This window comes from Hylobates moloch, unplaced genomic scaffold, assembly GCF_009828535.3.
Source record: "Hylobates moloch isolate HMO894 unplaced genomic scaffold, HMol_V3 SCAFFOLD_2, whole genome shotgun sequence".
NCBI lineage: Eukaryota > Metazoa > Chordata > Mammalia > Primates > Hylobatidae > Hylobates > Hylobates moloch.
In genome coordinates, this window is record NW_026652277.1 from 29,719,913 (window position 1) to 29,742,219 (window position 22,307).

The 22,307-nt window shown below is 38.7% G+C and overlaps 1 protein-coding gene across 7 annotated transcripts in view; it reads left to right on the forward strand.

Annotated features, from left to right (window-relative positions):
• The window catches only part of SLC9B1 (solute carrier family 9 member B1), a 139,370-nt gene that overhangs the window by 80,281 nt on the left and 36,782 nt on the right, over nucleotides 1–22,307 (forward strand). For all 7 annotated transcript variants that reach the window (XR_009211357.1, XM_058432521.1, XM_058432526.1 and 4 more), the window contains one exon: nucleotides 9,150–9,325. Coding sequence is in view for 6 of the 7 variants with exons in the window: in XM_058432521.1 (XP_058288504.1) it covers nucleotides 9,150–9,325 (176 nt within the window). In the remaining variant the exon portion in view is untranslated. The remainder of the gene's footprint in view (nucleotides 1–9,149; nucleotides 9,326–22,307) is intronic.

Consider the following 22,307-nt stretch of genomic DNA (forward strand, 5'->3'; position numbering starts at 1 on the left):
AATCTATCTAATGGCCTCTTCCTCATAGCTATATGTAAATATAGTTGCACATTTCATATATATGTATGTGTATATATATATATTTGAGAAATATTTTATATAGACATAGGTGTATAAATATAAACTCTCCCATTTTAAAGAAAGCAAGCAAACAAAAACTCTTGCCGTATATCCATTGCCCCATCCATCTTTATCTACCATCCATTTGTCTTATGTTTGAATTCCTCAAAATAAGCCTGTAACTACTGTCTCTAGATCCTAAGTCCTTTTCATTTCTTAATTCATCAACTTTTGTCTCTGTTTATCCATTCCAATGACACTCATAGCAAAGTTCATCTATTACATAGTTACTATAAAATCCAGTGAATTTTTAAATTAATGTTTATGATAAAATACTCAAATGCACTTTTATTTTAAAAATTAGAACTTTATAAATAAAGGAGGAATGACCTTAGACTATGCCTTCAAATCATAATGCCCATAACTCTACCCAAAGTGACAACTCTTAAGAGTTTTTTTTCTTCTCCAATTTTTATTTCGGCTCAAGGGGTACATGAGCAGGCTTGTTATATGGATAAATTGCATGTCACAGGGTTTTGGTATGCAGATTATTTTGTCACCCGGGTTATAAGTATAATACCCAATAGGTAGTTTTTCTATTCTCCCCCTCCTTCCACCCTCCACCCTCAAATTCACCTAGTGACGATTGTTCCCTTCTTTCTGTCCATGTATACTCAGTGTTTAGCTCCCACTTATAAGTGAGAATATGGGATATTTGGTTTCCTGTTCCTGTGTTAATTCACTTAGGATAATGACCTCAACTCCATCCACGTTGCTCCAAAGGACATGATCTCGTTCTTTCCTATGGCTGTGTATTACTCTGTGGTGTATATGTGCCACATTTTCTTTATCCAGTTCACCGTTGATGGGCATTTAGGTTGATCTCATGTCTTTTTTATTTTTTTCATTAGTTTTTAAGGAACAGGTGGTGTTTGTTTACATGGAAAATATTTTTAGTGATAATTTCTGAGATTTTGGTGCACCCGTCACCAGAGCAGTGTACACTGCACCCAGGGTGTAGTCTTTTATCCCTCACCCTCCTCCTACTCTTCCCCCAAGTCCCCAAAGTCCATTGTATCATTCTTATGCTTTTGCATCCTCATAGCATAACTCTCACTTATAAGTCAGAACATACAATGTTTGGTTTTTTCATTCCTGAATTACTTCACTTAGAATAATGGTCTCCGACTCCTTCCAGGTTGCTGTGAATGCCATTATTTCATTCCTTTTTAAGGCTGAGTAGTATTCCTTTTTAAGTATTATTCCTTTTTAAGGCTGAGTAGTATTCCGTCCATGGTGTGTGTGTGTGTATATATATATACATATATACACATATATATATACACATGTATATATGTGTGTGTATATATATATACATATATACACATATATATATACACATGTATATATGTGTGTGTATATATATACATAAATATACATATATACATATATATACACACACATATATGTGTATATATACACACACATATATGTGTATATATACACACACATATGTGTATATATACACACACATATATATGTGTATATATACATATATACATATATGTGTGTGTATACACATATATACATATATGCACATATATGTGTGTATATACACATACATATATACACCACATTTTCTCTATGCATTCATTGATTGATGGGCATTTGAGCTAGTTCCATATTTTTTGCAATTGCAAATTGTGCTGCAATAAACGTGTGTGCAAGTGTTTTTTTCATATAATGACTTCTTTTCCTCTGGGTAGATACCCAGTAGTGGGATTGCTAGATCAAATGGTAGATCTACTTTTAATTATTTAAGAAATCTTCATACTCTTTTCCATAGTGGTTGTACTAGTTTACATTCCCCCCAGCAGTGTAAAAGTGTTCCCTTTTTACCACACCCATGGCAACATCTATTTTTTTTTATTTTTTGATTATGGCTATTCTTGGAGGAGTGAGATGGTATCGCATTGTGGTTTTGTTTGCATTTCCCTGATAATTAGTGATATTGAGGATTTTTTCATGTTTCTTGGCCATTTATATATCTCTTTTGGGAAGTGTCTATTCATGTCCTTAGCACACTTTTTGATAGGATAATTTGTTTTTTTCTTGCTGATTTGTTTGAGTTCCTTATAGATTCTGGATATTAGTACTTTGTTGGATGCATAGTTTGTAAAGATTTTCTCCCACTCTATAGGTTGTCTTTTTACTCTGCTGATTATTTCTTTTGCTGTGTAGAAGCTTCTTAGTTTAATTAAGTCCCATCTATTTATCTTTGTTTTTGTTGCCTTTGCTTTTGGGTTCTTGGTCATGAAGTCTTTGCCTAAGCAAATGTCTAGAAGGGTATTTCCAATGTTACCTTCTAGAATTTTTATAGTTTCAGGTGTTAGATTTAAGTCTTTGATCGATCTTGAGTTGATTTTTGTATAAGGTGAGAGATGAGGATCCAGTTTCATTCTTCTACATATGGCTTGCCAATTATCCCAGCACCATTTGTTGAATAGGGTGTCCTTTCCCAACTTTATGTTTTTGTTTCCTTTGTCAAAGATCAGTTGGCTTAAGTATTTGGCTTTATTTCTCGGTTCTCTATTCTGTTCCATTGGTCTATGTGCCTATTTTTATACCAGTATTATGCTGCTTTGGTGACTATAGCCTTGTAGTATAGTTTGAAGTCAAGTAATATGATGCATCCACATTTGTTCTTTTTGCTTAGTCTTGCTTTGGTTATGCGGGCTATTTTTGGGTTCCACATGAATTTTAGGATTGCTTTTTCTAGTTCAGGGAAGAATGATGATGTAGATTGCTTTTGGCAGTATGGTCATTTTCACAATATTGATTCTACCTATCCATGAGCATGTGATGTGTTTCTGTTTGTTTGTTTCATCTATGATTTCTTTCTGCAGTGTTTTGTAGTTTTCACTGTAGAGGTCTTTCACCTCCTTGGTTAGGTATATTCCTAAGTTCGTTTGCTTGGGGTTTTTTCATTGGTTTTGTTTGTTGGTTGGTTGGTTTGTTTTTTGCAGCTGTTGTAAAAGGGGTTGAGATCTTGATTTAATTCTCAGCTCAGTCACCGTTGGTGTATACCAGTGCTACTGATTTGTGTACATTGATTTTGTATCCTGAAACGTTACTGAATTCGTTTATCAGATCTAGGAGCTTTTTGGATGAGTCTTTAGGGTTTTCTCATTATATGATCATATCATCATGAACAGCAACAATTTGACTTCCTCTTTACTGACTTGGATGCCCTTTATTTCTTTCTCTTGTCTGATTGCTCTGGCTAAGACTTCCAGTACTATGTTGAACAGAAGTGGTGAAAATGGGCATCCTTGTCTTGTTCCAGTTCTCAGGGGAATGCTTTCAACTTTTCCCCATTCAGTATAATGTTGGCTGTGGGTTTTTCTTTCTCTCTCTCTCTCTGTTTTTTTTTTTATTTTTTATTTTTTGAGATAGAGTCTTGCTCTGTTGCCCAGGCTGGAGTACAATGGCCCAATCTCACCTCACTGCAACCTCTGCCTCCCAGGTTCAAGTAATTCTCATGCCTCAGCCTTCCAAAGACCTGGGAGTAGCTCCCCAAGCTCACCAGCGTCTATTACTTTTTGACTTTTTAATAATAGCCATTCTGCCTCCTGTGAGGTTGTATCTCATTGCAGTTTTGTTTTGCATTTCTCTAATGATTAGTGATGTTGAATATTTTTCCATATGCTTGTTGACTATGTGTTTGTCTTCTTTTGAGAAGTGTCTGTTCCTGTCCTTTGCCCATTTAATGGGGTTGTTAGGTTTTTGCTTGTTGATTTTTCTAAGTTCTTTTTGGATTCTGGATATTAGACTTTTGTCAAATGCATGGTTTGCAAATATTTTCTCCCATTCCACCATTCCATAGGTTGTTGATGATTTCTTTTGCTGTGCAGAGCCCTTTAGTTTAATTAGGTCCCATTTGTCAATTTTTGTTTTTGTTGCAACTGCTTTTGGCGCCTTCGTCATAAAGTGTTTTCCAGAATTGAAACTTCCTAGGATATGTCCAGAATGGCCTGTATCCAGAATGGTATTTCTTAGGATATGTCCAGAATGGCCTGTATCCAGAATGGTATTTCTTAGGATATCTTCCAGGGTTTTTATAGTTTTGAGTTTTACATTTAAGTCTTTAATCTATCTTGAGTTGATTTTTGTAAACAGTGAAACGTATGGAGTCCAGTTTCAATTTTCTGCATATGGCTAGCCAGTTATCCCAGCACAATTTCCGAGTAGGGATTCCTTTCCCCGTTGCTTGTTTTTGTCAAGTTTGTTGAAGAGTAGATAGCTATAGGTGTGTGGCTTTATTTCTGTGTTCTGTAACCTGTTCCAGTGGTCTATGTCTGTTTTTGAGTTCCTTACAGATTCTGGATATTAGTACTTTGTTGGATGCATAGTTTGTAAAGATTTTCTCCCATTCTATAGGTTGTCTTTTTACTCTGCTGATTATTTCTTTTGCTGAGCATAACCATGCTGTTTTGCTTACTGTAGCATTGTAGTACAGTTTGAAGTCAGGTAGCGTGACGCTTTCGGCTTTGTTCTTTTTGCTTAGGATTGCTTTGGCTATTTGGGCTTTTTTTTGGCTCCAAATGAATTTTAGAATGCTTTTTTTAATCCTGTGAAAAATGTCATTGGTAGTATGATAGGAATAGCATTGACTCTGTAAATAGCCTTAGGCAGTATGGCCATTTTAACAATATTGCTTCTTCCTACCTGTGATCATGGAATGGTTTCCTTTTGTTTCTCTTGTCTCTGATTCTTTGAGCACTCATTTGTAATTTTCATTGTAGAGATATTTCACCTCCCTGCTTAGCTGTATTCCAAGGTATTTTGTAGTTTTTTTGTGGCTATTGTGAATGGGATTGCATTCTTGATTTGGCTGTCAGCTTGGATGTTGTTGGTGTATAGAAATGCTACAGATTTTTGAACATTGATTTTTGTATCCTGAAACATTGCTGAAGTCATTTGTCAGCTCTGGGAGCTCTTGAGAGGCTACTATGGGGTTTTCTTTGTATAAAAGTGTTTCACCTATGAAGAGGCATAGCTTGACTTCCATTCTTCCTATTTAGATGTCTGTGTTTCTTTCTCTTGCCTAATTGCACTGGCTAGGACATCCAGCACTATGTTGAATAGGAGTAGTGAGAGTGGGCATCCTTGTCTTGTTCCAGTTCTCAAAGGGAATATTCCAGCTTTTTCCCATTCAGTATGAAGTTGGCTGTGGGTTTGTCATAAATGGCTCCAATTATTTTGAGGTATGCTCCTTCAGTAACTCAGTGGACTGGGAGAAGCAGATCCACCCTCAATGTGGGTGGGCACTGAGGTGTTCCCAGTCCACTGGCAACACACTCTGATGGGGTGTGCCAGCCAAAGTGCTTCATTGTAGTGATTGTAGCAAGGTCCCCACTCACACATATGTGCCAGCAGCAGCAGCACACAGCAGGTATGCATGTGTTGGCAGGGGTGCAGTGCCGGCAGGAGTGGGATGGGGGTGTTCTGCATACTTGCATGTGCCAGCCGGGGCAATGGTGCTGTGGGGTGCACTCATGTGCCACTGGGGACAGAGTGGCAGCATCTTCGTGAGTTTTATCTTATCATTCTAGATCTTTAAAAATAATGTTCTGGACTTCTAACAAATGTATTTGTGAACCCAGAGAAAAAAAAAGAGTATTATTTTGTGCATTTTTATTTAATCGTACCCAAGAAAATTTTACTTTACAATTTGTTCTTTTCACTCAACAATAGTCTTGAAGTTTATCCATCTCAAGATGGATACACACGTAGTTTATTCCTTTTAATTGTATAAGATTACATTGTATGTCAACAGCAGATTTTATTTACAATGTTACAACAAAAATAGCATTTTATTCGTCTCATTTTACATAAATATAAGTTTGTCTAGAATAGTTACCTGGGTTATATGCATTTTTAGTTTGATGTACACTGCCAAAATCCCTTCGGTATGGCCACTTTAATTTGCCCTAATACCAATAGCTTATGAGCATACCTGTTGTTCTTGAAAATCCTTGATATTATTAAATTTTATAATGTTTTCCAATCTGATAATTGAAAAAATGGCATATTTTTGTTGTTTTAATTTGCATTTCTGTGATCATTCACAAGCTTGAATATCTTTTATATATGTGTTGTCCTTCAACTTTTCCTTATCTGTAACTAGCCTGTTCATATCCTTTGTCCATTTTTTTGTTGAGTTGGTCTTCTCTTCTGTGTTAATTATATCTGTTATATGCATTTGTAAATTATATGTATTGCAAATATCACTAGATATTTAATTTGTTTGTGATGATTTGTTTTCACTCTAAGAAGTATATTTTGTTATTTTCAACAGACAAAATTGCCAATACACAACACTGTTCACTTGACTTTGAAAATGAAAAAGAAAAAAAGGGGGAGAAAGAGCAGAATTGCTTTTGAAGCTTTTGGAAGTTTTGAAGTACTTTATTGTAGTACTTTTGAAGTTGCTTTTGAAGTACTACTTTAATAAAATTGAATGTATCAAAATCTCTTTTTATGTCTAATGCCTTTGTATGTACCATTCAAAAGGTCCTTTTTACCTCATGATCACAAATATATTATTCTACATTTTCTTTTTTTTTTTTTTGAGGCAGAGTCTTGCTGTCACCCAGGCTGTAGTGCAGTAGTGTGATCTCAGCTCACTGCAACCTCCACCTCCCAGGTTCAAGTGATTCTCCTGCCTCAGCATCCCACATAGCTGGGACTACAGGCATGCACCACTGCACCCAGCTATTGGTTTCATCATGTTGGCCAGGCTGGTCTCAAATTCCTGATCTGTCCGCCTCAGCCTCCCAAAGTGCTGGGATTACAGGTGTGAGCCATCGCGCCCAGCCCCCTACATTTTCTTATTACTACTTTTCCTTTTAAGCTTTTAACATTTATTATGTGTAAGGATCTATCTATATTCCTTTCCACATAAATAGTTATCTCAACACCATTTATGAAAGATTTCTTTCTTTCTCCCACTGATTTAAAATACCAATTGTATGATGTAACATATCCCATAGATTTGTTTCCACACTTTGTATTCTCTTTTCTTCCAATTTATTTTGTCTATTTATATGTCACTATTATTCAGTTTTAACTATTTTACCTTTACAAAAACAGTATCTTGTTTTCTTAAGTTTACTTGATCTTTCGTTCTAAGATCTTATTCTTCCAAATGAATTTTATAATCAGCTTGTCAAGCTCAGTAAAAATCCCTGCAAAGGTTTTGATTGGTGTATCCCTGATTAATTTATTTGGGGGAGAGATTACATCTTTATATTATTGAGGCTTTGGCCGGGTGTGGTGGCTCACGCCTATAATCCCAGCACTTTGGGAGGCCAAGGCAGGCATATCACTTGAGGTCAGGAGTTCAAGACCAGCCTGGCCAAAATGGTGAAACACCGTATCTACTAAAAACACAAAAACTAGCTAGGCGTGGTGTTGGGCGATGGTAAATTAAGGCTTTTTGGTTCACACTTGTGAAATGTCTAAGTATTCAGGTATTATCTTAATTATTATATTATTATATTCACAACTTTTATAAAAGTATAGACTATCTTCACAGTTTTGTTCTTAGATATTTTGTGTTTTTAATTGATGTTGTGGATTAAATTCTCTTTGATCACTTATTCCTGGGGAAGCCAGCTGCCATGTCCTGAGGCAGACCTGTGGAGAAAACCCCATTGGAAAAAACTGAAGCCTGCAATAGCTACATGAGTAAACTTGGAAGCAGATCTTCTCCCACCCTACCCTACCTCATGGGAAATCTTAAGTCAAGGCATACAGCTAAGCCGTGCCCAGATTCCTGACCCACAGAAGTCATAAGACAATAAATATTTGTTGTTTTAAGCTGCTATGTTTGGGGATGACTTGTTAAGCAAAATGAGAAAAATAATACAACAGGTGATTACAATGTGCAGCAGAGTCCAGGAACTACTGAACTAGACCAGTATGTGGTCTTAGAGAAGTCTAGTCTCTTCTTGAGCCCACAGGGAAATCTGTAGCATAAACTGCACCATAGAGGTTGTACAGCCAGAAGCAAATGGGCTAAACTATTAGACACTCACATCAGTCAGTCACTGGCAGATGCTGTCTGGAGGGAAAGTAGAGGGGTGCACAACCTCCCTAGTATTTCCAGGTAGGTGCTTGTCAGCAGGACAAGGGTTCTGGAAACCTGCAGATATTAGCAGCCAACAAGCAGCACTGGGAGATGTGTTCATTGACCTGGTAAATGGATTCTGGCAGGAGCACCAAAAGCATTTCTACACAGGATATACTTCAGCCTTTATAAAGTAAATGTAGAAGAGATGAGGTGAAATTCTGGAAAAGATATGCCAATAGAAGGTATTCTGAGCAGGAGCCTCCCCATTCCTCCTGGGTGTCATCAACCACTCCAGAAATGTAACTGCCTTTGTAACTTAGGTGGCCACACTTGTTTTTTTGGGCAGACAACTCTGTTCCTTCCTTCCTTACTTATTTACTCAAGAGGTAGGAAATGTGTGGAAGGTAGATTTGTCTGACCATTCTTACAGTGGTACTACAAATAATCAACTATTTGGTTTCCCCAGAGGTCTCTCCTGCTCCCAGCATCTGCCATTTCAGGGTTTGGAGCACTTTTAGAAGCACATGTATCTTTTGAGGCGATCTTATTTACACACATTTTGGTTTATGATTTCCTTTTTTCAATCCTAAATTGTCTGTCTCTTATCTTCCTGGGATATACTTAGTTTCTTGTCCATTGAGGATTCACCTTTTGCTTTCTAGTTAGGTTATGAATTTTTCTATTACTTTTACATCTTCACTTCAAAGGATTTAGAAATAGAGGGAGAGGCTGCAACCTGTGCTCAGCCCAACATTTTAAACCACGTCTGTATAAAATTTTAGCCAGCACTAAACAATGCATGAAAAGTTTTATCACCATTAAATTGCATTCACTCAAATTGGAAATTCTTCTAAACAATGTTTGTTATAAAGTTATTATAAACTACTTGTACTTATAAAACACTACTTGATTAAAAAGATGCTTTTAAATTAATTTTCATTCTTTCTTTCAGTTTTGTCCTAGGTGCTGTCTCTCCTGCTGTTGTTGTCCCTTACATGACGATGTTGCAAAAAGATGGATATGGTGTTGAGGAAGGCATTCCAACCTTACTAATGGCTGCTAGCAGTATGGACGACATTCTGGCTATCACTGGATTCAATACATGTTTGAGCATAGTCTTCTCCTCGGGTAAACAAGAAAACATAACAAACACCAGATCATTCATGACCTTTTTTGTTAGTTCTTCAAACAGGGTTTCTGGCTTTGCTTCTTCATTTATTAACCAAGACTGTTCAATTTAACATCTTTTTAATCTCCATAGAAAGCTCATTCCAGACCAAGGAAGATGTTTCAGTGGCTTAAGATACTACTACTTAACTCACATGATCTCATTTTAACAATCATGTGACCATTAATTTGATAAACCATATTATTACTATTTATCTGCTTATGTTGCTTTGGAATTTTATCAGTTCTCATTAGAAAAAATTAAGCAGCAGTATTATTTGTACTACTAATATTTTAATAGGCATTTTTGAAATGTGCCTTTTTGGCCATCCTAATAAACAACTGGTTGCTCTATTATAAGGCAACATAAACATACAGAGCTGCGACAGCCATATGCCTTTTTGGTAGTGTTAGGACAAGATCCTGCACCGGTTCTGATTCCCAAGGTGATATCTGGTCTTGAATATCACTACAGAAATTGTGAAAGTAAACATTTCCACATTTAGTAATGCTTTAATTATCTGCAATGTTTGAGTCTTCTGTATTATTGAAGCACTAAAATATTTTTAAGTTGAAAAGTAATATATATAGTTTTATAGTTTCTCTTAAAATCAGAAAATATAAATAAATAAGAAAAAGAGGAAAAGTTAAAAATAAAATCTGCAATAGTCACATCCAGAAGAAAAGAATCATTTCCTTCTGAACCTTTTGATATAAATCCATCCATATTCCCTTCCCCTCCCTTCCCTTCCCTTCCCCCTTCCCTTCCCTTCCGCCTTCCCTTCCCTTCCCCCATCTCTGTCAAATATTCTTATAAAAATCTGTGAATATTGACCAATATGTTCTTTTTTTTTTTTTTTTTTTTGAGGCAGAGTCTTGCTCTGTCGCCCAGGTTGGAGTGCAGTGGCACAATCTCGGCTCACTGCATGCTCTGCCTTCCGGGTTCACGCCATTCTCCTGCCTCAACCTCCCAAGTAGTTGGGACTACAGGCGCCCGCCACCACGCCCGGCTAATTTTTTTGTATTTTTAGTAAAGACAGGATTTCACCATGTTAGCCAGGATGGTCTTGATCTCCTGACCTCATGATCCGCCCGCCTCAGCCTCCCAAAGTGCTGGGTTTACAGGCGTGAGCCATCACACCCGGCCTAATATGTTCTTATAACCTGAATTGTTTTACACTTAACTGTATATCACAAACATGTTTCTTTTCAGTAAATGTCTTTGTATATCATTTTTAATAGTTGTTTAGCTTGATGAAAGAATATACAATGGGCCGGGCGCGGTGGCTCACGCTTGTAATCCCAGCACTTTGGGAGGCCGAGGCGGGCGGATCACGAGGTCAGGAGATCGAGACCACGGTGAAACCCCGTCTCTACTAAAAATACAAAAAAATTAGCCGGGCGTGGTGGCGGGCGCCTGTAGTCCCAGCTACTCGGAGAGGCTGAGGCAGGAGAATGGCATGAACCCGGGAGGCGGAGCTTGCAGTGAGCCGAGATCGTGCCACTGCACTCCAGCCTGGGCGACAGAGCGAGACTCCGTCTCAAAAAAAAAAAAAAAAAAAAGAATATACAATGTGCTGCATCATAATTACTTATCCTGTTCAAAATTAAAGTTGACTCCAATATTTACTATTAAAATAATACTTAGTTGTGCTGCTATAAAAATATTTTTTTAAATTAAAAAATTGGCCAAGCATGGTGGCTCATGCCTGTAATCTCAGCACTTTCGGAGGCCAAGAAGGGTGGATCACTTGAGGTCAGGAGTTCAAGACCAGACTGGCCAACCAACATGGTGAAACCCCGTCTCTACTAAAAATACAAAACTTAGCTGGGCATGGTGGTGGGCATCTGTAATCCCAGCTACTCAGGAGGCTAAAGCAGAAGAATCACTTGAACCCAGGGGGCAGAGGCTGTAGGGAGCTATCCAGCCTGAACAACAGAGCGAGACTCTGTCTCAAAAAAAAATTTTTTTTTAATTTAAAAAATAATACTTAGTTGAACATATAGAGAAATATTTCTACCTAATCTTCATATTTTCTTAAACTTAAAAGTGTAATTGTTGATCTAAAGGGTATATACATTTATGAGTGTTCTGAAACATATTGCCACAATATCATATCCTACCAGGGTACATAAACTTGTCATTTCCTCTCACCTCTCTTCAAAACTTGGTATTACTAGCCTTTTTCATCTTTGCTAATTTGATAGGTGAAGGAGGGATCTCTATACATGAAGTACTTTGAATACTAGTGATGTTAAATATCCATGTTTATTAGTCATTGGCATTTTGTAAATTGCTTTTCTTGAAAGTTTTTTGCCTATTTCTTTTAGGTGGCTTCACCTTTTGTTCTTTTTGATTTGTCAAGATTCTGCATTAAATTAAGGATGAAAACCTTTGTTTTATATACTTTAGTTTTTTCAATTTGTAATTTGGCTTTTAATTTTCTCACTCTTTTTACCATTCAGAAGTTAAAGTTTTTTACTGTCAATTGTGAAAATCTTTTCCTTCATGATTGGTATCTGTCATTCTTTCAAAAAATATTGTTATCAGTCATGTTTCAAAAAAATATCAAGACCAGCCTGGCCAACATAGCAAAGGTCCATCTCTACTAAAAATACAAAAAGTTAGCTGGGTGTGGTGGCACAGGCCTGTAATCCCAGCTACTCAGGGGGCTGAGGCACAAGAATCGCTTGAACCCAAGAGGCAGAGGTTGCAGTGAGCCAAGATCACACCACTGTACTCCAGCCTGGGTGACAGAGGGAGACTGTCTGAAAAAAAGAAAAAAAAAAATTCCTCTTCCTTTTGCCGGCTACTATGCCAAACACTGAGAATAAACAGTAGGCAACAACATTAGCTTTTATTGAATACTTGCTTGGCTCTTGTTCTAAGTTCCATATATATCACCACTCATTTACAGGTAAGGAAACTGAGAAAGATGTTAAGTAATTTACTCAAGGTCAGAGATCCAATAAGTAGGGGAGCCAAGATACAAATCTGGCAGTCTCACTCCACACCCACACATTTAACTCTTCTCTTCTCCACTGCCTCCCAACACAACAGACAGACAAGATCAAATGGTGCATGTTCTCAAGGAGCTTGTATATTAAAGAAAAATTACAAATGGGATGAATATTACATTGTGAAGGTTAATATTAAGTGAGTGTCAACTTGATTGGATTGAAGGATCCAAAGTATTGTTCTCATTTGTGTCTGTGAGGGTGTTGCCAAAGGAGATTAACATTTATTTAGTGGACTGGGAGAGGCAGATCCACCCTCAGTGTGGGTGGACACCATACAATCAGCTGCCAACATGGCTAGAATAAAGCAGGCAGAAGAAGGTTAGGAGAAGTTGACTTGCTGAGCCTTCTGGCCTTCATCATTCTCCCATGCCGGATGCTTCCTGCACTCAAATATCAGACTCCAGGTTCTTTGGCTTTTGGACTCTTGGACTTAATCCACTTGTTTTCCAGGGACTCTCAGGCCTTCATCCAGAGACTCAAAGCTGGCCTGTCGGTTTCCCTACTTTTGAGGTTTTGGGACTCGGACTGAGCCAATACTAGATTCCTTGCTCCTCAACTTGCAGACGGCCTGTTGTGGGACTTCACTTTGTGATGGTGTGATTCAATTCTCCTTAATAAACTCCCTTTCATACATATATATATATCCTACTAGTTCTATCCCTCTAGAGAACCATGACTAATACAGATTTTGATACTGAGGTAATGGAGTATTGCTGTAAGATACCTGAGAATGTGGAAGTGACTTTGCAACTGTGTAATGTGCAGAGGTTGGAACAGTTGGGAGGACTCAGAAGAAGACCAGAAGATGTGAGAAAGTTTGGAACTGCCTAGAGACTTGTTGAATGGCTTTGACCAAACTGCTGATAGTGACCTGGACAGTGAAGTCCAGGCTGAGGAGGTCTGAGATGGAGATGAAGAACTTGTTGGGAACTGAAGTAAAGGTCACTCTTGCTATGCTTTAGTAAAGAGACTGGTGGCATTTTGCCCCTGCCCTAGAGATTTATGGAACTTTGAAATTGAGAGAGATGATTGAAGACATCTGGTAGAAGAAACTTCTTTTTTTGTTGTTGTTGTTATACCTTAAGTTCTAGGGTATATGTGCACAACGTGCAGGTTTGGTACATAGGTATACATGTGCCATGTTGGTTTGCTTCACCCATCAACTCATCATTTACATTAGGTATTGCTCCTAATGCTCTCCCTCCCTCAGCCCTCCACCCCCCGACAGGCCCCAGTGTGTGATGTTCCCAGCCCTGTGTCCAAGTGATCTCATTGTTCAATTCCCACCTATGAGTGAGAACATGTGGTGTTTGGTTTTCTGTCCTTGTGATAGTTTTGCTGACAATGATGGTTTCCAGCTTCATCTATCTTCCTGCAAAGGACATGAACTCATCCTTTTTTATGGTTTTAGGTCTAACAATTAAGTCTTTAATCCATCTTGAGTTAATTTTTGTAGAAGATGTAAGGAAGGAATCCAGTTTCAGCTTTCTACATATGGCTATCCAGTTTTCCCAGCATCATTTATCAAATAGCCAATCCTTTCCCCATTTCTTGTTTTTGTTAGGTTTGTCAAAGATCAGATGGCTGTAGATGTGTGGTCTTATTTCTGAGGCCTCTGTTCTGTTCCATTGGTCTATATATCTGTTTTGGTACCAGTACCATGCTGTTTTGGTTACTGTAGCCTTGTAGTATAGTTTGAAGTCAGGTAGTGTGATGCCTCCAGCTTTGTTCTTTTTGCGTAGGATTGTCTTGGCAATGCAGGCTCTTTTTTGGTTCCATATGAACTTTAAAGTAGTTTTTTCCAATTCTGTGAAGAAAGTCATTAGTAGCTTGATGGGGATGGTATTTAATCTATAAATTACTTTGGGCAGTATGGCCATTTTCATGATATTGATTCTTCCTATCCATGAACGTGGAATATTCTTCCATTGGTTTGCGTCCTCTTTTATTTCTTTGAGCAGTGATTTGTAGTTCTCCTTGAAGAGGTCCTTCAACAACCCTTGTAAGTTGGATTCCTAGGTATTTTATTTTCTTTGTAGCAGTTGTGAATGGGAGTTCACTCATGATTTGGCTCTCTGTTTGTCTATTAATGGTGTGTAGGAATGCTTGTGATTTTTGCACATTGATGTTGTATCCTGAGAGTTTGCTGAAGTTGCTTATCAGCTTAAGGAGATTTGGGGCTGAGATGATGGGGTTTTGTAAATATACAATCATGTCATCTGCAAACAGGGACAATTTGACTTCCTCTTTTCCTAACTGAATACCGTTTATTTCTTTCTCCTGCCTGATTGCACTGGTCAGAACTTCCAACACCATGTTGAATAGGAGTGGTGAGAGAGGGCATCCTTGTCTTGTGCCAGTTTTCAAAAGGAATGCTTCCAGTTTTTGCCCATTCAGTATGATACTGCCTGTGGGTTTGTCATAAATAGCTCTTATTATTTTGAGATATGTCCCATCAATACCTAGTTTATTGAGAGTTTTTAGCATGAAAGAGTGTTGAATTTTGTTGAAGGCCTTTTCTGCATCTATTGAGATAATCATGTGGTTTTTGTCTTTGGTTCTGTTTATGTAATGGATTACGTTTATTGATTTGCATATGTTGAACCAGCCTTGCATCCCAGGGATGAAGCCCATTTGATCGTGGTGGATAAGCTTTTTGATGTGCTGCTGGATTCGGTTTTCCAGTATTTTATTGAGGATTTTTGCCTCGATGTTCATCAGGGATATTGGTCTAAAAATCTCTTTTTTTGTTGTGTCTCTGCCAGGCTTTGGTACCAGGATGATGCTGGCCTCATAAAATGAGTTAGGGAGGATTCCTTATTGTTCTTTTTTTTTTTTTTTTTTTGGACGAAAGAAGAACTGTTTAATTTTTTTGATGTTTTCAATGTTGGTATATTTTCCAAGAAGTAGAGAAATATCTCTGGATGGTTATCTCAAATTTATAATTTTTGTACAGATATGGTATATAGGACAGTGTCATAGTTTTTTTTATTATTATACTTTAAGTTCTAGGGTGCATGTGCACAATGTGTAGGTTTGTTACATATGTATACATATGCTATGTTGGTGTACTGCACCCATTAACTCGTCATTTACATTAGGTATATCTCCTAATGCTATTCCCCCCCCCCTTTGCCAACTCCATGACAGGCCCCAGTGTGTGATGTTCCCCACCCTGTGTCCAAGTGTTCTCATTGTTCAATTCCCACCTATGAGTGAGAACATGAGGTGTTTGGTTTTTTGTCCTTGCGATAGTTTTCTCAGAATGATGGTTTCTAGCTTCATCCATGTCCTTACAAAGGACATGAACTCATCATTATTATGGCTGCATAGTATTCCATGGTGTATATGTGCCACATTTTCTTAATCCAGTCTACCATTGATGGACATTTGGGTTGGTTCCAAGTCTTTGCTATTGTGAATAGTGCCTCAATAAACATATGTGTGCATGTGTCTTTATAGCAGCATGATTCATAATCCTTTGGGTATATGCCCAGTAATGGGATGGCTGGGTGAAATGGTATTTCCAGTTCTAGATCCTTGAGGAATCGCCACACTGTCTTCTACAATGATTGAACTAGTTAACACTCCCACCAACAGTGTAAAAGCATTCCTGTTTCTCCATATCCTCTCCAGCACCTGTTGTTTCCTGACTTTTTAATGATCGCCATTCTAATTGGTGTGAGATGGTATCTCATTGTGGTTTTGATTTGCATTTCTCTGATGGCCAGTGATGATGAGCATTTTTTCATGTGTCTGTTGGCTGCATAGATGTCTTCTTTTGAGAAGTGTCTGTTCATATCCTTTGCCCACTTTTTGATAGGGTAGTTTGATTTCTTCATATAAATTTGTTTAATTTCTTTGTAGATTCTGGATGTTAGCCCTTTGTCAGATGGGTAGATTGTAAAAATTTTCTCCCATTCTGTAGGTTGTCTGCTCACTCTGATGGTAATTTCTTTTGCTGTGCCGAAGCTCTTGAATTTAATTAAATCCCATTTGTCAATTTTGGCTTTTGTTGCCATTGCTATTGGTGTTTTAGTCATGAATTCCTTGCCCATGCCTGTGGCCTGAATGGTATTGCCTAGGTATTCTTCCAGGGTTTTTATGGTTTTAGGTCTTACATGTAAGTCTTTAATCCATCTTGAATTAATTTTTATATAAGATGTAAGGGAGGGATCTAGTTTCAGCTTTCTACATATGGCTAGCCAGTTTTCCTAGCACCATTTATTAAATAGGGAATCCTTTCCCCATTCCTTGTTTATGTCAGGTTTGTCAAAGATCAGATGGTTGTAGATGTGTGGTATTATTTCCAAGGGCTCTATTCTGTTCCATTGGTCTATATCTCTGTTTTGGCACCAGTACCATGCTGCTTTGGTTACTGTAGCCTTGTAGTGTAGTTTGAAGTCAGGTAGTGTGATGCCTCCAGCTTTGTTCTTTTGGCTTAGGATTGACTTGGCAATGCAGGTTCTTTTTTGGTTCCATATGAACTTTAAAGTAGTTTTTTCCAATTCTGTGAAGAAAGTCATTGGTAGCTTGATGGGGATGGCATTGAATCTATAAATTACCTTTGGCAGTATGGCCATTTTCACGATATTGATTCTTCTTATCTATGAGCATGGAATGTTCTTCCATTTGTTTGTGTCCTCTTTTATTTCATTGAGCAGTGGTTTGTAGTTCTCCTTGAAGAGGTCCTTCATATCCCTTGTAAGTTGGATTCCTAGGTATTTTATTGTCTTTGAAGCAACTGTGAATGGGAGTTCACTCATGATTTGGCTCTCTGTTTGTCTGTTATTGGTGTATGGGAATGCTTGTGATTTTTGCACATTGATTTTGTATCCTGAGAGTTTGCTGAAGTTGCTTATCAGCTTAAGGAGATTTTGGGCTGAGATGATGGGGTTTTGTAAATATACAATCATATCATCTGCAGACAGGGACAATTTGACTTCCTCTTTTCCTAATTGAATACTCTTTATTTCATTCTCTTGCCTGATTTCCCTGGCCAGAACTTCCAAGACTATGTTGAATAGGAGTGGTGAGAGAGGGCATCCTTGTTTTGTGCCAGTTTTCAAAGGGAATGCTTCCAGTTATTGTCCATTTAGTATGATATTGGCTGTGGGTTTGTCATAAATAGCTCTTATTATTTTGAGATATGTCCCATCAATACCTAGTTTATTGAGAGTTTTTAGCATGAAGGGCTGTTGAATTTTGTTGAAGGCCTTTTCTGCATCTATTAAGACAATCATGTGGTTTTGGTCTTTGGTTCTGTTTATATGATGGATTACGTTTATTGATTTGCATATGTTGAACCAGCCTTGCATCCCAGGGATGCCAACTTGATGATGGTGGATAAGCTTTTTGATGTGCTGCTGGATTCAGTTTGTCAGTATCTTATTGAGGATTTTTGCATCAATGTTCATCAGGGATATTGGTCTAAAATTCTCTTTTTGTTGTTGTTGTGTCTCTGTCAGGCTTTGGTATCAGGATGATGTTGGCCTCATAAAATGAATTTGGGAGGATTCTGTCTTTTTCTATTGATTGGAATAGTTTCAGAAAGAATGGTACCAGCTCCTCTTTGTACCTCTGGTAGAATTCATCTATGGATCCATCTGGTCCTGGACTTTTTTTTGGTTGGTAGGCTATTAATTATTGCCTCAATTTCAGAGCCTGTTATTGGTCTATTCAGAGATTCATCTTCTTCCTGGTTTAGTCTTGGAAGGGTGTTTGTGTCCCGGAATTTATCCATTTCTTCTAGATGTTCTAGTTTATTTGCATAGAGGTGTTTATAGTATTCTCTGATGGTAGTTTGTATTTCCATGGCCTCAGTGGTGGTATCTCCTTTATCATTTTCATTGCATCTATTTGATTCCTCTCTCTTTTCTTCTTTATTAGTCTTGCTAGCAGTCTATCAATTTTGTTGATCTTTTCAAAAAACCAGCTCCTGGATTCATTGATTTTTTGAAGAGTTTTTTTGTGTCTCTATCTCCTTCAGCTGTGCTCTGATCTTATTTTTTGCCTTCTGCTAGCTTTTGAATGTGTTTGCTGTTGCTTCTCTAGTTCTTTTAATTGTGATGTTATGGTGTAGATTTTAGATCTTTCTTGCTTTCTCTTGTGGGCATTTAGTGCTATAAATTTCCCTCTACACACTTCTTTAAATGTGTCCCAGAGATTCTGGTACATTGTGTCTTTGTTCTCATTGGTTTCAAAGAACATCTTTATTTCTGCCTTCATTTTGTTATTTACCCAGTAGTCATTCAGGAGCAAATTGTTCAGTTTCCATGTAGTTGTTCAGTTTTGAGTGAGCTTCTTAATCCTAAGTTCTAATTTGATTGCACTGTGGTCTGAGACAGTTTGTTGTGATTTCTGTTCTTTTACATTTGCTGAGGAGTGCTTTACTTCCAATTATGTGGTCAATTTTAGAATAAGTGCAATGTGGTGCTGAGAAGAATGTATACTCTGTTGATTTGGGGTGGAGAGTTCTGTGGATGTCTATTAGGTCTGTTTGTTGCAGAGCTGAGTTCAGGTCCTGGATATCTTTGTTAACTTTCTATCTCGTTGATCTTTCTAATATCGACAGTGGGGTGTTAAAGTCTCCCATTATTATTGTGTGGGAGTCTAAGTCTCTTTGTAGGTCTCTAAGGACTTGCTTTATGAATCTGGGTGCTCTTGTATTGGGCGCATATATTTTTAGGATAGTTAGCTCTTCTTGTTGCATTGATCCCTTTACCATTATGTAATGGCCTTCTTTGTCTCTTTTTGATCTTTGTTGGTTTAAAGTCTGCTTTATCAGAGACTAGGTTTGCAACCCCTGCTATTTTTTGCTTTCCATTTGCTTGGTAGATCTTCCTCCATCCCTTTATTTTGAGCCTGTGTGCGAATTTGCGCATGAGATGGGTCTCCTGGATAAAGCACACTGATGGGTCTTGATTCTTTATCCAATTTGCCAGTCTGTGTCCTTTAATTGGGGCATTTAGCCCATTAACGTTTATGGTTAATATTGTTATGTGTGAATTTGATCCTGTCATTATGATATTTGCTGGTTATTTGCCCGTTAATTGATGCAGTTTCTTCCTAGCATTGATGGTCTTTACAATTTGGCACGTTTTTATACTGGCTGGTACCGGGTGTTTCTTTCCATGTTTAGTGCTTCCTTCAGGAGCTCTTGTAAGGCAGGCCTGGTGGTGACAAAATCTCTCAGCATTTGCTTGTCAGTAAAGGATTTTATTTTCTCCTTCACTTATGAAGCTTAGTTTGGCTGGATATGAAACTCTGGGTTGAAAATTCTTTTCTTTAAGAATGTTGAATATTGGCCCCCACTCTCTTCTGGCTTGTAGGGTTTCTGCTGAGAGATCTGCTGTTAGTCTGATGGGCTTCCCTTTGTGGCTAACCTGACCTTTCTCTCTGGCTGCCCTTAACACTTTTTCCTTCATTTCAACCTTGGTGGATCTGACAATTATTTGTCTTGGAATTGCTCTTCTCAAGGAGTATCTTTGTGGTGTTCTCTGTATTTCCTGAAGTTGAATGTTGGCCTGCCTTGCTAGGTTGGGGAAATTCTCCTGGATAATATCCTTAAGAGTGTTTTCCAACTTGGTTCCATTCTCCTCATCACTTTCTGGTACACTAATCAAATATAGATTTGGTCTTTTCACATAGTCCCATATTTCTTGGAGGCTTTCTTCATTTCTTTCTACTCTTGTTTCTCTGACCTTGTCTTCTCACTTTATTTCATTTATTTGATCCTCGATCACTGATACCCTTTCTTCCACTTGATTGAATCAGCTATTGAAGCTTGTGCATGCATCACAAAGTTCTCATGCCATGGTTTTCAGCTCCATCGGGTCACTTAAGGTCTTCCCTACACTTGTTTATTCTTGTAAGCCATTCGTCTAATCTTTTTTCCAGGTTTTTAGGTTCCTTGCAATGGGTTCCAACTTCCTCCTTTAGCTCGGAGAAGTTTGTTATTACCAACCTTCTGAAGCCTACTTCAGTCAACTCGTCAAAGTCATTCTCCATCCAACTTTGTTCCATTGCTGACAAGGAACTGTGATCCTTTGGAGGAGAAGAGGCGCTCTGATTTTTAGAATTTTCAGCTTTTCTGCTCTGGTTTATCTCCATCCTTTTGGTTTTATCTACCTTTGGTCTTTGATATTGTTGACCTACAGATGGGGTTTTGGTGTAGATGATCTTTTTGTTAATGTTGATGCTATTCCTTTCTGTTTGTTAGTTTTCCTTCTAACAGTCAGGACCCTCAGCTGCAGGTCTGTTGGAGTTTGCTAGAGTTCCACTCCAGACCCTGTTTGCCTGGGTATCACCAGTGGAGGCTGCAGAACAGCAAATATTGCAGAACAGCAAATATTGCTGGCTGATCCTTCCTCTGGAAGCTTCATCCAAGAGGGGCAGCCACCTATATGAGGTGTCTGTCAGCCCCTACTGCCGAGGTGTGTCCAAGTTAGGCTACACAGGGGTCAGGGACCCACTTGAGGAGGCAGTCTGTCCATTCTCAGAACTCAAACGCCATGCTGGGAAAACCACTGCTCTCTTCAGAGCTGTCAGACAGGGACGTTTAAGTCTGCAGAAGTTGCTGCCTTTTGTTCAGCTATCCCTGCCCACAGACGTGGAGTCTAGAGGCAATAGCCTTGCTGAGCTGTGGTGGGCTCCACCCAGTTCAAGCTTCCCAGCTGCTTTGTTTACCTACTTAAGCCTCAGCAATGGTGGATGGCCCTCCCCCAGCCAGGCTGCCACCTTGCAGATGGATCTCAGACTGTTGCGCTAGCAGTGACCAAGGCTCCATGGGTGTGGGACCCGCTGAGCCAGGCACAGGAGAGAATCACCTTGTCTGCTAGTTGCTAAGACCTTGGGAAAAGTGCAGTATTTGGGTGGGAGTGCCCTGTTTTTCCAGGTAGTCTGTCACGGCTTCCCTTGGCTAGGAAAGGGAAATCCCCCAACCCCTTGTGCTTCCCGGGTGAGGCAACGCCCCACCCTGCTTCAGCTCACCCTCTGTGGGCCTGCACCCACTCTCCAACCAGTCCCAATGAGATGAACCACGTACCTCAGTTGGAAGTGCAGAAATCACCCGTTTTCTACGTCGATCATGCTGGTAGCTGCAGACCGGAACTGTTCCTATTTGGCCATCTTGGAACCCATCCAGGACATCTGGTAGAAGAAATTTCTAAGCAGCAAAGTGTTCACTTTATGACCTGAGTGCTCTTAAAAGTGTTCAGTTTTATGCATTCACAAAAATATGGTTTGGAATTGGAACTTATGTTTAAAAGGGAGACAGAGCATAAAAGTTTGGAAGATTTGCAGCCTGATGATGTGATAGAAAAGAAAAGCCCATTTTCTGGGGAGAAATTCAAGCTGACTGCAGAAATTTGCGGAAGTAACAAGGAGCCAAATGTTAATTGACAAGATAATGGGGAAATTGTCTCCAGGGCGTGTCAGAGTTCTTCATGACAGCCCCTCCCATCACAGGGTTGGAGGCCTAGGAGGGAAAAAATGGTTTTGTCGGCCAGGCCCAGAGCTTTGCTGCTCTGTGCAGTCTTGGGTCTTGGTGCCCTGTGTCCCAGCCATGGCTAAAAGGAGCCAACATACAGCTCAGGCTATTGCTTCAGAGAGTTCAATCCCCAAGCCTTGGCAGCTTCCACGTAGTGTTGGGTTGATATGCTAGTTGGCCGTTTGTATTTTTTTTGGAAAAAATGTCTGTTCAAGTCTATCTTAGTCCATTCCTGCTGCTATAACAAAATACCTTAGGCTGGTAATTTATGAACAACAGAAATTTATTTCTTGCATTCTGGAGTGTGAGAAGTCCAAGATTTAGGCTACAACAGACACAGTGACTGGTGAGGTCACTATATGCACTATAGATAGCACCTTCTCTGTGTCCTCACATGTTCAAAAGGGAAAACAAACTCTCTTAAGCCTCTTT